Source organism: Sinocyclocheilus anshuiensis, unplaced genomic scaffold, assembly GCF_001515605.1.
Source record: "Sinocyclocheilus anshuiensis isolate Anshui unplaced genomic scaffold, SAMN03320099.WGS_v1.1 scaffold136, whole genome shotgun sequence".
Lineage (NCBI taxonomy): Eukaryota > Metazoa > Chordata > Actinopteri > Cypriniformes > Cyprinidae > Sinocyclocheilus > Sinocyclocheilus anshuiensis.
Genome location: NW_015554074.1, coordinates 943,446 through 960,519, shown reverse-complemented (window position 1 = coordinate 960,519; position 17,074 = coordinate 943,446). Strand labels below are relative to the sequence as shown.

Sequence of the window (17,074 nt, the reverse complement as noted above, 5' to 3'; positions counted from 1 at the left end):
AATATAACAAAGAGTGAAAAATTGAAGGGGGTCTGAATACTTTCCGTACCCACTGTAAATATTAAATGCCACCTGCTGGTTGAAGAATATCAGTCTAGGCTACAAGAACCACTAAATTACACACGGTCAACTTTTCTGAATCCTGCAGACTTCTGCTTCATTTGCTCCACAGTCTCAATCCTGTCTGATGCCATGGAAAACTCAACATGACCATTCTTACAAATAAAGGTTCTTTATTGGCATCAATGGTTCCATGAAGAATCTTTAACATTTCCATTCCACAAAATGTTCTTTATAGCGCAACCCTCTACGGACACCTTGGCAATTGAATCGCCATTGGCTAGTACATTTTTTAGTTTACTTGCCAGACTGATATATAATATATATGTATATATATGTTTGTAAAATGGCACAGTTTTTTAAATATCTGAAAGCCCGGCAGTTCTTAAACGCCGCAGAATTCCAAAGGAACGCTGTTATTTTGACAGGAAAATACAACAAAGAATATCGTTTATATGCAGCGCGTCAATTCTCACTCTCTCTCTGTGCGTGCGTGTGAGAACGCGACGGCGAGCGCCTTCACACTAGAGTTTACGGTACGTTAAATACAGGGGCGCTGCGCATCCATTCAGATGAACTGAGAAATATCACAGATCAGTTGACAGAGAGTGAAACTCTGAAGCGCTCAGTCAGAAAGTGTTCGGCGAGTGAAAATATATCTGTGCTAAACTTATACTTAGCCTCCAACTCACACACTGGCGAGTAAAATCTAAGAATGTATTAGCCATTGGCTAATATTAGACATAATTTAGTCGCCCAGAGTGAAGATTTAGTCGCATATGAGAGTGATTTACTCGCAATGTAGAGGGTTGTAGCGAAAAACAGCTCTTAAGATTTTTAAAACATTCTTCACACTAAAAAGAGGTTCTTGTTTCATAAAACTGATCCATGAAAGGTTTTTAGATCCAAAATGATTCTTCTATGGCACTGCTGTGAAAACACCCTTTTGGAGCCTTTATTTTTAAGAGTGAACAAGAATATTGTGCAGCAGTGGTCTACAAATGTAATGCAGGGTCCACCAACTACTGTTTGATCACAAACTAATGATTGAGAAAAAAATCTAATATGTATTAAACAGAAAAAAGAAAACTAAAACAAACACTCTACTAAGCTAAAGGTAAGAAGCTAAAGTTGCTAAATGTTTCAATGTCCCTCCCATGTTAAAATGTAATAAAGTATCACTCTGTACATCACCTATGAATATTCTAATTACTTTTCAATGTTTTGTTTGTTTATGAATTTTTTAACACCATGTTAGCGCTACAAAATATTCCACTTAAACATGTTTCTGAATAAAAGTGTTTTCTGGCAGTATTATAATCACAGTCCAACAGGATATGTTTAACAGTCAAAGGAACTCGGCATGAGATAGTCTACATAAAGAAGGAGCTTCACCTATCAGTAGAAACCCGTGTGTAATCTTGAGTGACCCAGTCGGCACCTAGTGTAGATAACTTGGTCATGTCTTGATTTTAAGTAATGGAAGCCATTTCTTTTTACACTTTTTATAAAGTATAAAAAGTATCATTTCAAATATTTTTTTTTATTATTTCATGTAATGTATTTTTTTTATTTTACATTTGCGCCATTCCTTCTTGGTTTTTCAACATAAGCATTATAAAGACTAGAAATACTACACATTAATATGGTACTCCATCAATGTTATTTTAGTATTATTTATTACATAATAGTTTTTATTAAAATTATGAATTAGCTTTTACTTTTGTATTTTCAGTTGTTATTTATTTATTTATTTTTCAGTTTTAGTTATTTATTTCTAGTTGGTAAATTTAGTGCTTCAACTTATTTCATTTAATATTTATTTAAAATAACAACAAAGACATTGTTACAGTTTTACAGTACAAAGAACAGTTTTAGTCTATGACAATAACCATGTACTATACTCATGTTATTATTGGTCAGGCTTAAAATGCAACAGTCCGTTCATGCAATTTGTAACAAGGGGTCCATTTCTTGAAACCCCTGATTCAGTCCAAACCAGTTGTGACTCGTGATAAACTTTAATGTTACTATCTACTGTTCTTTTAAAGCTGTTCAACATGGCAGATACAGCAGCTCCTGTACCTCTCCTTATATTCTAAGCTCCATCTAATGCTTCTGTTCACTCAAAGGCTATCTGCCTCCTGTGGATATTGATTGCTTAGCTCTTGATCATAGATTTAGCAGCATCAAGATCAGGCTGAATCCATGTATACCCAAGCTTCACAGAGAACAGTATAGAGACGTTTGTTGATATGAAATATTAACTGCATATTACCCATTTGTACAAAACATTATGGCTGTAACAAGCTAATCTACTAATTTCATTTATTTTATCAGTATGACATTCACTTTAAACCAAGCTGACGCAAAAGTCACGGTCAGATTATGCCTTGTGGCGATGCTGTGACCGACTGGTACAAACACAATGGGTATATTTGTTTTTCAGATAACATTCTCTTCTGCATTTAATTTAGGGTTCTAACACATTCAGCTTCACACAGATACTGAAGGTAGTTTTTTATAAAGGTGGTTTGACCCCTGGTAGACAAAAGACAACAGCACAGTCATCCCTAAAAGCGCTGACATGCACATGTGTGCTTTTTATTATTTAACGTCACCCAGTGATATCAACACAAGGTCAGTTTATTACGTAATGATGTTCAGTATGGTCATGAAGAGCTATGGAACCCTGAAAGAAAACATGAAGCAAAAGTATCTGGTCATGAAGATGGAGAAATATTCCATTTTTTTATTTGACGTTTTGCAAATAACATGTTTATATGAATGTCACTTTTCACATAAATGACTAAAAATGCATTCTAGCAATACTGAATCTGGTCTGTTGAACATTTTGATAATAAATCCTCACTTATTAGCAGACTAAAATCAATTCATCCATCTATTGATTCTATATCATGATAAACGACTGTAGTGATACTACACTGTAATGACACAATTACTAACTAATGACTGCAGTGACATCAGTGAGTCTGACTGATGATCAGGGATCCACAACAACAAATCATTACCTGATCTCTACTGTTAGAGTCTGACCTTTCTGCTTGCTGAAAAATAACCATGACAAAACCCAGAGTTTTCTGACTTCATAACTACTCATCTACCCAGCGGAGGACTGGTCAGGCTTCATGATAGACGATTGGAGAGAATTATTAATTATTACAAAAAAAAAAACATATACTTGGGCCCTTTAAAATATTTACCGCCTTTTTAGATTGAATCTAATGGCAGCAAAATTGTTTACAATATTTTGAGTGATTTTATGAAAAAAATATTTGATAAAAATATCATGGCAGTAAATGATGCACACCTAGCTGCTTATAATCCCAATCCAATACAGAAAGCATTCAGACTACAAAACATGTGATCGTTCCACATCATCAGTTTATATTGGCACACTACACTACCATTAAAAATTTGGGGGTCAGTAAGATTTTTTTTTTAAATTATGCAAGGATGCATTAAATTGATCAAAAGTGACAATGTTTCTGCTTCACTAAAGTATCTATTTCCACTAAAACTTTATAAAAAAACTGTTTAAAAAATATTCCACAAAAATATCAAGCAGCACAACTGTTTTCAACATTGATAATAAGAAATGTTTCAGCAAACCAAATCAGCATATTAGAATGATTTCTGAAGGATAAGGTAATGATTAACCGCGAGCCTGTTGAAAATCGATTTAAATATGTGACGATTCAAATCGGTTGAGATGCTAAACATATCGCATGTTACTTATTTATTTGATTTGGGGCTTGTTTTAAAATTTCAATTTAGTTTTGTTATTTACATTTAAATTATATTTAAATTTTGTAATTTAGCAAACGCTTTTATCCAAAGAGACTAACAAATGAGAACAATAGAAGCAATCAAAACCACCAAAAGAGCAATAATTTACAAGTGCTATATTAGTATATTATTATAGTGTTATATTTCAATTTCACAAAAACAAGTACAGTATTTTGTCCAAGCAATAATAAAAGGACACATTTCGTTTATAATTTGTCTTAAATCTCATTTTGTAAAAAAAAAAAAAAAAAAAAAAAATTTCTTCAGAAACCTCTAGCATTAACAATATTAATAAAACGATATGAAAACTATTTTTTAGGATGGCAACAGTTTAAGATTATTGGCATTGGCTGCTAACTAGGTATCCACACTAAATTAATACACGTGAACGCTGTTCCTGGTGTCATTTTCAAAATTCACCCACAGCCTTGTCGATATATAATGTACTTCCTATTTAATACCAACAATTTATGCCATACGCTTGCAATAAATTGGCCACCCTTCTCTATAAATATCAATATCTCCAATTAAAATACAGCTAAATCCAGTTGCAACAACACTAAATGTTTTTATTTGTGAACTTAAGATGAAAACACTGGACTAAAAGCTTCACAGACTATTAGAGGCTAGCCGATTCACCAAATAAAAACACTGAGTTGAAAATCAAGAATCATTTTCACTCTTTAAGCTTCAAGTGGAAAAACTTATGAAAAGTGCCATGAGATTTTACCATTGCAGTAACTTTACACAACCACACACACCATTCAATTCATATCATTCTGTCCAAATGATTCCCAGAAATGCTGTCTAGACAGGTTCTGAGACAATACTAGCAAATTGCACAGGCCATCATCTAACTGCACATGTCCTGCTCTCAACTTTAAGCTAGCCCACTATGTAGCTAGTCAACTCTTTTAACGGCAGAAATGAAGGATTGGGGTTATTATGAGATAAACAAGAAGCTAAAAGTTTCTCTTTTGTCTCTGGTCTCCTTAAGTCTTGCTAAACATGTGCTTGAGCAAACATGAGGCTGAATCAACAGCGTGTGTAACTACAGCAGCTGATGGAGAAACTCCAGCAGACACACTTCAACTCATCCTGCGCGCTTTCACAAGGCTGGAGGATCAAACTAGGCCTCTGAGACACAACACCTGAGCTCACAGCGATCATTACAAACACTGACTGTGTCACCGGAGCGGTGCTGTTAGGCGGAGGTGATGAAGAGGATGATGAAGGTGATGGTGGCTGCGCTGGGTTTAGCGGGATGGAGAGAGTCGAGCACTGCGCCACGCACCGCTCCGCGTTTATCGAGACTTTCCCCGCTAAACCACGAGCCGCAAGACTCCCTCAGAGTGAACCCTCCACACCGAGCTAACAGCACACTGACCGAGATGTGAAAACGGCGGCGAAATGCTCACCATTAAAACTTTGGCAGCGCTTTCCAGCTGTGAAATCACTTCTGGTGCACCGACCGCCGCCATCATGGTCGTTCTTCAGTGACGCGCCATGCACTGCATTGTGGGATTAAGCAGCACTTCGGGCCAGTGAGTTCACAGGCAGGCACTTTTTGGCAGACAGCACTGATGTCCCCTTAAAGGTTATGTAATAGCCTACATGATAATGTGCTATACCTTTTAATCATTTTGTTGAAAGGTAAAATCTGACTTTTAGTTTTTAATTGAATTCATATGTGTTTGTTTTCATTTTAAGGATTGCATTTGATGTAGACACTTGAATTTGTAGACAGCACTGTCAATTACTGCTAGTGTTTATCTTATTAGTATTTAACTCAACCAATTTATTCCCATAAAAATCAGTTATGTGATCAGGTGCATTATTATTCACATCTGTGACTGCTGGAATATTACCAAGTCAAAACTGATTATAAAATAAATGTACAATATTTTTACTTTTAGGTGGTTGTGGATAGGGAATGATAATAATGCATCATTTATTTGCACTTTTACTTAATGTAATAATACCTAGAAATATGCAGTTTTATTATTAAAAAAGGTTTTGATACTAATCACAACTAATCTGTTTTTATACTAATTGACAACAGTGGTATTCACATTATTGTAATCATTGTTCTCTCTAGAATAACGCATCACAATCTTAATAATAGGCCATTTCGATTGTTATATGCATGAAGTATCTGTATTTTGACGTTTTTGATATACGTAGACCTCATCAAGAGTTTACATCAGCCATGATGTAAAAAATATTCATCCTGTATGTAATCATAACTGTAATTTCACTGACTTCAAACTTAAAATATAATAAAAAGTAAATTTTGGTGACAAAGTTATTGCTGGAAATAAATGGGTTAATAATAAAGAAATTCATGCTCTGATGTGTTACATCAGCTAAAAATATCTAGGGTGTGACACACACACACACAAAACAAGAGGATGATTTGTTTAATTTAATTTAGACATACATTTACAAATGAGGACAGCGAAAGCATTTCTTAAACATTCTCAATTCATACATACATGTAAAAAAGGAGATATAAATCCAAATGCATACTGTCTGTAATACTGTAGACAAGGGGGTTCAAAAGTTAGCTCAGAAAAGAGAAAAATAAGAATAAAGGGACACAAAAAATATGTATATCTGTATAAATATATGTTCAATAGTAACATTATTATATAATACAGTTAAAAGATTACAAACGTCAAAAAGTCCCAACCCATTCATCCATTAAAATACAAAAACATACATTAGAGAAAAAGTCCCATCATCACACAATTCTAAATACAGTCAAAGATTGTCAACATTCATCCATTAAAATACAAAAACATACATTAGAGAAAAAGTCCCATCATCACACAATTCTAAATACAGTCAAAGATTGTCAACATTTAAAAAAAAAAAAAAAAAGTAAAACACAGAATCCATCCTAAGCACAACACACGCATTACATTCAGACCCTAAACCTGACTCTCTGAGAGATTCCTAGAAAGCTCATGCTTTTTCACTGAGTGGTCCATTCTGACGAATATGGGGTAGCAAAACATCTACCATACTTGCTTTCACACTCCATGGAGCTCAATCAACTTGTTTGAGTGGACCAAAGTCATGATACCAATTTGACTTGGTATATACGTTTACATTACAATATGTTTGTTAAGGTTTCACTTAACTTTTAGGAGTGATCGTACTGCTACAATATATAAAACAAATATGAATTGATCATCATCGGCTGTTTTTTTTTAAAGCTCTTTCAGTCAGCGGTCGTACAGGATTTTTGACAATATTGACTGCAAGCATGTAACCACATGATTGTCAATCAGCTTGAGAGATAATAACTAATACAGAGAACATTTTGTGCAGTGACACATTATCACCACAAATGATTAGATCTCAGAAAGACAATATTAAATGGACTTCATGCAGAAATTCAAAACGATCCTTATCACTGATCAAATGCATACAACGTGTTTCCATATTCATCCTGCTAAGACATCCATATACATGTCCTTCAGAGTCCTAATGACTATCATCCATTCTTGCTTCTTTTTTGTCTTTCTCAAGCTATCCCACCAAAAACACCCTCTCTCTTCCACCCAGGACCGGCCTGAGAGCAAGAAGCGAAGGCCTTTTCCATCTTCACCTGAAATACTGATCAGCACATGGTACACACACCCACACATTCATTAGAAGGCACACAGTTTGTCTTACACCAGATCAATCACACTGACAATCAAAACCACACTTTATACAAAAAGAGAGAGAAAGTATAAATGAAAGTATGATGATAATGATACTTTATAGTCTAATATTAATAACAATAAGCAGCATTGGGTCATGAAACTATACTGAAAATATATAAATCAATATAATATATACTTTAAGATAGCATAATTCAGTTTTAAAGTTATAAAGGCTATTTGTTGTATTTAGAAAACTATATAATGTATTTTCTGTATTGCACATAGTCATACCATCAGATACATTTGTCTTTTCTTTTGCCACTTTTTCACCATTTCTTAAAGGTTTCTGCCTCAGAGTATTCTTTACATTTCAGTCATAGACTGTCTTGTTATAATACTGTACTGTGTGGTCACTTTGAAATGGTGCAGCAGCAGCCTCGATGACAAAACATTTTTGCACTTGTTCTAATGATTCTGTTTCAAAGTTCACTGATGGCGACAGACAAGATCATTTCCAGTGGATCTGGATGAGCATGAACACACACAACAAAAACCACCCGTCTGACTTTTTAAGATCTTCTTATGAAACTAAATGCAATTAAGAATTCTGGGAAACAGGAAGAAGATAAAGCAGACAGAGTTATACAATGAAAAGCATATGAAGTCTTCGGCATAACAAGAAAAGGAAATAGCTGGAGACCCAGCTCTTGTAACTTTGTAAAGTTGAAAACTGTTATGTTGCAGATTTGTTCTGGATGTCCAGCTGCATGTCTGCAGCACACCTCTAAAAACAATGTGTGGCGCACATCTTAGATACATTTAAAGCAGCAGATGAATGTAAAGCAACTATTGGGAACAGGTTTAGTAAGCCTTAAAACAAAAGAAATCAAGCCAGGTGAGATAAGTGTTTGTTATCAAATGAATAAAACAGTACTTCGGCAACTAAACTAACACACTTAACGCAAAATAAAAATGTCAATATCGCAATGTTTTTTGTGGTATTTCATTTGAATGAACGAATTTTACCATGCATATTTCTGCATATTTTTTTATCTCTAACGTAATGGGTTGTTTAACATTTAAAAGAAGTTAATATAAAACCTTTAACAATAATGGGAGTTTTAAGATCCCATGTTCTTGAAGTGCTGACTGTACGTAAAATATTTTGTCTCAATATTGTGTCATCTGAGAGCACCGTTTGACCTAAGTCATGAAGTATGTATAACTGTATAATATTTACAAAAAGGCTGCGATTAGTGTATTAACTGCAAAATACTGCATGATCTTTTGGACAGACTTTGCATGAAGAAGTGACCTAATACTGTCAGTTCATAATGTAGAAGTTAAATCTTTAAAAGAATCCGCATGACACTTTACGGTGTCACTTTGAACCACTTGGTGGTGCCACAAAATCTTCTAAAACATATTTTTTGTTTTAGATAAATGAAGTGAAAATGACTGGGAACATACGGTAGGACATCTGCAAATCTGGCTTCCATACTTCAGAAAATGTTTCTGAATTTTACTATAAAACCACAAACCTCCACAGTTGTGACTGACAGCATGTTGCATGTATAAGCATTTATATTTTTGTGGGATTGCACTATGGAGGAGAATTGTGATGTTTCTCTCTGCTCTTGGCATATCTCCTAATCGCAACCTGACCTAGAGCCACCATGCCAAGCCCAGCTCTCTTCTGATCCTTCACCATGACCTCTGGTGTTTGGAATGGCTGTGTTAGCATCACCAGGCTGAGAGAGGTGAAGGAAGTGTTAAAATATGACGTAAGACTGGGATATTTTCCCCCAGTGGAATCAAGGAATGGGGCACAGTCGGCGCAGACCACACTAACCATAAGAGTAGAGTGGTTTGACTGACAAACCACAGAGCTGCAGCTACACGCATCTGTTTTTGTGCTCTCATAGGAGAGTAGCCAACTTTATCAGTCACACCAACGTCCCCATGAACTAAGCTGCGTGTATTTCCTTGGTCCCAGGTCAGAGCTTCAGTCATTTTTTAACAGGCAAAGGATACGGCATAATGCTTTTGGAGGAATAAACACATTTCACATGGAACTTTCTGCACTCCATTTCTGATGTTCTTCCATGCATTTAACCTGTACAAAAACACCCTGAAGAAAAAGTAGGGTTAAAAGGAAGTGTAGGAGATGCAGCGTGTTAACTGGCGAGGTCCTCTATGGGTAAAGGCAGAGCAGCATGAACACCCGATCCAACATTCTCACACATAAACCGGCTCACACCCTTCCCCTTGCTCTTCCTCCTCATGAACCTCTTCCTCCTCCAGCTCAGGCTTCAGGCCACCAGCCCCACTACTGCTGGGCAGGTCTTGCGTTGCCTCGGGGGGCTTGGGATAACGGAATGGACAGCCATTATCATCAAAAAACCTTCGGAAGGTGAACTCGTAGAAGGCATGCTCAGGGTGTTTGCCGTGAGGAGAACAGAGGGTGTCCCAAGTGCGGGTGCTGTCTCCACTGTCACTCCAGGCCCCTGGACCCCCCTCCTCTTCCACAGGGTCAAAGTTGGATGTATCCATGGGGTGGGCAATCTTCGGTCTGTATGGAGCAGGTTGTGTACGAAGATTGCTGGAGAAATCCATCTCTGCAAAGAATGGGTGAGCCTTTATCTCTCCAGCCCCGTTTCCTCCCAGACGCTCTTCAGCTGAGCAGCAGAGTCGACCAATGATGTCAACTGCCTCTGGTCTCAGTTTTACTTGTGGAGGCACCTGCAGAGTGTTCTCCCAGTTTATCACCTGTGGAGGTGATGACAACAACGTTATTCGTTAATTTTCACAATTCCATATATCCCAAACATGTAAAAATTTACCAAAGACAAGCTGTCTACTTTACTTCAGCCCTAAAAAAAAAGGAACCTGTGGAGGTGACGACATCAAAGTTAGCAGTGCCTCTTCCCTATTGTCACAATTCCATAAAACCCAAAAAGTTATAACTCCACCAAAGACAACACGTCTAGTCTGCTTACATCAGGGTTGTCCAATCCTTCTCCTGGAGAACCACTATCTTGCAGCTCCAACCCTAATTAAACACATGAACCGGCTAATCAAGGTCTTCAGGATTACTAGAAACTTTCAAATGTGTTAGGTCAGGTTAGACCTAAACTTTGCTGGACATTGGCCCTCCAGGAGCAGGACTGGACACACTGGTTTACATTAACTGTGTAAGCAAAGAGACCTAATTAAATGCAAACAGAGCTCTTACCTTAAGTTGCGTCTCCGTTGGGGTTGGAGCAAGGAAGGGTGGCTGGCCAACCAGCATCTCAAACAGGATTACTCCAACACTCCACCAGTCACACAGCTGTGTGTATCCTGCACATTAGAAAGTATCACACTTAACAGGAGAAGAGATCTATAAACACGGCACTTCCTAGTGACTAGCTTGTATTTCCGGTTGTCTTTGTGCACTCCGTACCTTTGCGCAAAAGCACCTCAGGGGCAATGTAGTTTGGAGTGCCCACCAGAGAGTGTGCCAGGCAACGCTGGTGTTGTCGAGTTGCCCGCTGTTCCAAAGTCATCAGCCGATCACCACAACGACAGTTAGACACATCATCCCAAAAGTCACTCGGCTCCATACTATCTTGCCGGATATGGTTCCCTATTCAAGCAGTGCAAAGAGAGAAAGTAAAGACAACCAATTAATTTGATTTGGTGAACACTGCAACAGTATTTAGGCCACTTTCAAACAGCTAAAAGCTGTGAGTATCACCTTTTCTTCAAGTCCCTTACCTTTTTGGTAATACTTTGAGTTGTGAGTCCAACGGAACCCAGTACACAGACCAAAATCAGTCAGCTTGATGTGTCCGTCCAGGTCAATTAGGATGTTGTCCGGCTTGATATCTCTGTGGATGAAGCCCATCTTATGCACACTCTCGATGGCCAGCGTTAGTTCTGCCACGTAGAACCTGGCTAAGGGCTCTGGAAAAACCCCCATACGGATCAGCAAGCTCATCATATCTCCTCCAGGAATGTAATCCATAACGAAGTACAGGCTGTCTCTGTCCTGAAATGAGTAGTACAACCTGACTACCCACTCATTGTCAGCCTCTGCCAAGATGTCTCGTTCTGCTTTCACTTCTTTCGTAGAGGCTTCATGGCATACAGAGCCCCCGTGTCCACTTTGCGTGTAAGACACACCTCACCAAAGGCCCCAATGCCGAGTGTCTTGATTTTGACAAACATCGATTTGTCCATCTTGGCACGTCGTAGTCGGTTGTAATTGGATTCCTTCTGGTAAAGCATCTTTCTCATCTGTTCCTGCTCTGCCTCTGAAAGGCCAGCCTGGAGGAGTGGAAGAGATAGAAGAGGGTGGCTTGATTTAATAACAATAATGCAATGACATTTAAACTCGATATTGAACACTCAATTAACACAACAATTGTCTGGAATGCAAATTATCGATCTGTGTATTTTTCGGTTAATGGAGTTCTAGCACTGGTTACCTTGGACATCTCTTGCTCCAGCTGCATCCTGCGATTGAGTTTCTGCTGATAGGTCTTCATCACGTTCTCCACATGCTGCTCCATGTAGAACTTAAAGGCGAAGGGAGAATAACTCTTAATGCGAGACTCCCGCTTCTCTTCATCACGGGCATTCTTTCGCACAGGCACAGGTGAGGTTTGAATCTGCTTCTTATCCTTCACTGCCTTCTCGCCTTTGCCTGTCTTCACTTTGTCTTTGGAGACTAGTTCCTCTTGCTTTCCTACTGAGACACTCTGGACTGTTCTACTTGTAGCATTGACATCTTGAAATCCACCCATGGCTCCAGTCTCCAGGGATACAGGCTCAGTTCCAGGTCCAGATCCAGGCAGGAGCAGTATAGTTTTGGGGTAGGGTGGAGGTGGACAGCGGTGTTCTTGATTGGGCTCCAGAGTAAAATTCTCATCTGGCATGTATCCATGAGACTCTGGTGCATCCTGGGCGTGTGCACTCAGCCACCCTGGATGGCATGGTCCCACTGCTGTCTTCGGCTCAGGCCTCATGACCCGTATACTCTTAACAGGTGGTTGGATTGGTGGAGAGGACACTGCAGTTATTGTGTTTGGCGGACCCAAAGATGCATCCTGCTTGCCAGCAACACTAGCTGCAGGAGGCAATGCCTGCCTCACAGTCACCTTCTGGTGGTTGTTGAAAGAATTGGTCCTACTGGGGACACGTACCTCCCCTCTAAAGGGCCCCTGTGGCTGCCTGGCTGGAGGAGTCCCCTCAGGACCTTGGGCTCCTGGCCAGTGATGCTCATAGAGGTCGAGGTTTAGACTGGCCCTGGAAGGAGTGAGGAGGCCTTGAGGAACATCAGAAAACTCACCACCCATAGCTCCAGGGGAGCGCTGCATCATGTGAACCTGGTGTGAGGTGGGACTGGCTTGGCGTGGGTGTGAATGTGGTGGAAGATATAAGTTAGGAGGGTAGCCACCAGCGTTTTGGGCCATTGCTCCTTTGCCTGGCATATTAACATAATTTTCGGATGTTAGCGGGGTCATCTTATTCTGGAAAGAAGCACTTCGTTTTACCCCGTAGCTGGAGGCTTCTATCATATGAGGCCTGTAGTCATAATGAGTGCCAGGACCTCCCGAGGGCTGAGGCTGGATTTGCATGGGTGGTCCAGGCACACTGTAGCCCATCATGGCCTGGTCTATCCCACCAGGGTAGCCTTTCTGCTGGGCTGGGCCAGGGGTGTACATAGGGTTCCCAGGGTTATTTTGGGGAGCCATGTTTGTGGAGTAGGCACCCATACTTGCAGGACGACCCATTGGGTTTCCCATGGTAGGACCCTGTGAAGTGTTGGCAGGCGGTGGCATGTAGTTCATGACAGGTGGTCCACCCATGTATGCACGAGCCATCTCACCCTCAGCCCCATAACCAGCTCCCTCATACAGTGGTGCTCCCATTTGGTGATAAGGTGGCATCGCACCATCCCCAGTGCCCTCCATTGCCGCTCTGTGGTCCATTAAATTTGGCATGCCAGTTTTTCCTGTAGTGAATTTAAAAAGGGTCATTTTGAGCTTAAAGTCAGTGCATCATTCATAAAATGAATATAGTAATATGTTTTTAAAGTGTGCACATACCTGGGGAAGTCTGTTTGATGACACGTACAATCTGTTCATTGTGAGGGTCCAGGTAACCCATTTTGCTAATATATTCCAATGCTGCCTCAATGTTACGGCTGCCAGTCTGTTTTAGGGCACGGACTGCCATTTCCTGTTTCAGAAATTCAAGCAGAGAACTATCAGAAAATAAGCAATGCATTCATTTTTTTGGTTTTCACAATGCATTTCCTGTCATCATGCACAAATGAGGCACTACTTCACTTATATAAGGTTTTTAAAAAGGTACTTGAGATTCAATACTACTAGTACTTTTAAAGACGATATTACAACTACCTGTAGGCATGGCACTCTTTGTTATAACCACAGAGATCAGTTTGGATTAAATCACTATGTGAAGCAAAGCAAAGCTACTGAGGCCATGACTTTTACTAAATTCCCACAAATATCCCACATCCGATGTAGGACAACCAGCAAGTGCAGATTCATTTGCAGAGAAATTCATGACTGGAGAGACTTGTAATAGAGCCAAAATTATATAAAACATTTTTTAACATTTTTTTAAATTTTCTTTTACATTTTAGGCAAAGTCAGACTTCCTTCACTTAAAAGGCAATGCTCTAGTTTAATTTAGTTAACATTCTTGAGCAAAAAAGGAATGTATGTTCTTGAGCAAAAGGAATGTATGTAGCTTGACAGATATTTTAATCAAAATTGGTATCGTACAGTTTTGGAATTTGTACTGGTTATGGAAAATGACCTTAATGCACTTCAGTTATTTAGATAAACACATATGTCCACATGAACATGCACGTAAATATAAATCAAGCCATAGTACATACACACACAGCAGATAATTGTTAAAATAACATTCCCTGCAGCTGCTTCCTCTGCAAGTTAGCACAAGTTCCTTCCTGTGCCAGCCCACAAGTGCACTATGACCAGAGCTGGGCACATCTGACAACACATCACACTGTGTGACCCTTGAAATGATTCATAGATTTGATGGTAAAACTTATGGAACATTAATTTTAATTTTAAACTTATTTTTCTTCATTTTTGATAATTATACTAAATTCAAAGTAATAAAAAATATTACAAAAATGTAAATTATTTATAATTTAATAATTAATAATTTAATTAATAATAATTAATAATAATAATAATTTATGCATTTAGCAGACACTTTTATCCAAAGCGACTTACAGTACATTCAGGATATACATTTTTTACCAGTATGTGTGTTCCCTGGAAATTGAACCCACGACCTTTTTCGCTGCTAATGCAATGCTCTACCCCTGAGCCACAGGAACACATTTATTGAATTTAATTTAAACTTGAATCTTTACACGATTACCCACCATGCAACAACTCTGTTTAAATGTCATTTTGTGACGGCACAATTTAAAATAAAACAACTCAGACATGTACAATATTCTGTGAGCAGACCCACACTATATGAGGAAATCCCCTTGAATGGCATATGACCTCATTCAGAAGACATTCTGCCCAAACCAAATTCTACAGAACCACAGCAAGCTGTGTTACACTGCCTCTAGTGGTCAAACATAATACTGCACCAAGCATGCCATGGAAAATGGGGGGGATAAGTGCCTAATTCCGCACATACTTCTGTTTATGTCTTCTATGCATTCAAAGTAGCTTCATATTATGAAACTATGACAAAGTTAGAGTGATAATGACTATTCCAGAGTTTTGGTTAGATGGCACTGACAGAGTAAAAATCAATGGTCGTACACTGATGGTACACAAGCAGCTATTAACCTTGGGCACACTCAGTACGCAGTGCCACATCCACACACATTCTACACATTCCCAGAGTTGTTTAGATTACTCTGTGTATTGCCATCAGTTTGTCTAAAAGCTTACACAGTCGGAACTGTACAAAACACGCGGGAAATACTCCGAGCACACGCTGTTTGTCTGTGATCGCTGCTCTCAGAAGTGCCATGGCTTTCTGTTGCCTTCCATCACTGTCCGCTCCAAGGGTGTGTGCCTTCTCGTCCCCCTTGGTGATTTAAAGGCGCCACTCTCTCGTTCCCTCTTTAAAACCCGCACACACACACACAACAATCCAACATGGACTTCAGTCTGGTTTCGGGAAGGGCTGGGTCTGGTTTGGCCTCAGGTCAGAGTTTCAGCTCTGACCTCCACTGTCATGGCGACAGATGTTCAGGACATTCCACGAGCCAGCAAGCAAGAATTCCAGCTATGTGGAAATCTATGCTTCAATCTCGTTTTAAATTGTCCCTCCTCCTCTCTTTATTTTTGAGATCATTCGGTTCCAATGTGCCTTAAGCGTTCATTTGGTTGGTCCCAAAATATCTCGTTTGTATTTACACCCTTGTCATGACCACAAGCCTCAATGCTACACTAGACATTCAATTTCTGACTGTGGTGTCGGTAAGTACCCACACAGAAACACAAACATTTCTTTCTCCTTTTTTCCCAAACTCATACTTTAAAAAGTAAACGGTCTATAGTCTTCTTGAATAAAGTTACATAACTATATTCCATCACTATTCATTTTTAAGAGCTTCCACTTTGACCCAAATTCACACGTTCCACCATTGAACATGGTAATGAAAGCCATATGGAGGACTCTGAGATAAGGACTGGATGGGCATCATCATCAGTGGATGGAGAGGTGGAACATCATACATAAAGTAGCAAAATAGCTCAAACAGTAGCTAAAACAGCCCAGCATAGCACTAGCAATGCCAAGGTCATGGGTTCAAATCTTTGGCCATGCATGAACTGATAAAATGTCCTCGAGCAGGGATTCGAACTCGGGATGCCCACAATGTAATCGCGTTATAGGTCAGCGCACCGCCCACAAGAATGTCGGCGCCGACATAAAGTTTATTATTTAAGAAAAACATATGTCTTTGTAATCTTTTATATACAATAACTTGCTCTGCTCTTCTTTTTGGATGACGTCCTCAATACCTCTTACTTTTCAGCCCCTTCCCACCAACCACTGATACATGTTGCCCACCTTTAGTGATGTAATCAACTCCTGAAGAAAAAAGAAAAAAAATCAAGCCCTGTTCTACATTAGTTCTTGTTAAATATTCTGTTCCACTCACATAACAAAAGTCGAATAGTGTTTCAGGTTGACTTTAACGTAAAAATGCACAGCACTGACCAGTTGTGGTTCAAGATCCTGGACAAATTGGGTTGCGCAAGAAGGCTAATATAAACATTTAGATCATGTGCAAATGCGATATGCCAACACTGCACTAGACATTTATCATATCATGTATATTCCGCAAGTACACAAGCATCACATGCATGATGTATGCAGACAGCTTTTCATATCCTAAGCTCGAAACCACAAATCCACAACACATGTCATACTCATCTTCTTCCTACACCCCCCCCCCCCCCCCCCCCCCCCCCCCCCCCCCCCCCCCCCCCCCCCCCCCCCCCCCCCCCCCCCCCCCCCCCCCC

At 39.3% G+C, this 17,074-nt stretch overlaps 2 protein-coding genes across 2 annotated transcripts in view; both read right to left on the bottom strand.

Annotated features, from left to right (window-relative positions):
• Positions 1-5,426, bottom strand: part of xpo4 (exportin 4) — a 49,443-nt gene extending 44,017 nt beyond the window's left edge. The window contains exon 1 of the mRNA XM_016460921.1: positions 5,289-5,426. Within this exon, the coding sequence (XP_016316407.1) occupies positions 5,289-5,354 (66 nt within the window). The 5' untranslated portion in view covers positions 5,355-5,426. The remainder of the gene's footprint in view (positions 1-5,288) is intronic.
• Positions 5,427-6,739: 1,313 nt separating this feature from the next.
• Positions 6,740-17,074, bottom strand: part of LOC107668891 (serine/threonine-protein kinase LATS2-like) — a 17,329-nt gene continuing 6,994 nt past the window's right edge. The window contains 7 exon segments of the mRNA XM_016460938.1: positions 6,740-10,295; positions 10,762-10,868; positions 10,972-11,154; positions 11,286-11,630; positions 11,633-11,837; positions 11,999-13,527; positions 13,622-13,754. Of these exon segments, the coding sequence (XP_016316424.1) occupies positions 9,765-10,295; positions 10,762-10,868; positions 10,972-11,154; positions 11,286-11,630; positions 11,633-11,837; positions 11,999-13,527; positions 13,622-13,754 (3,033 nt within the window). The 3' untranslated portion in view covers positions 6,740-9,764.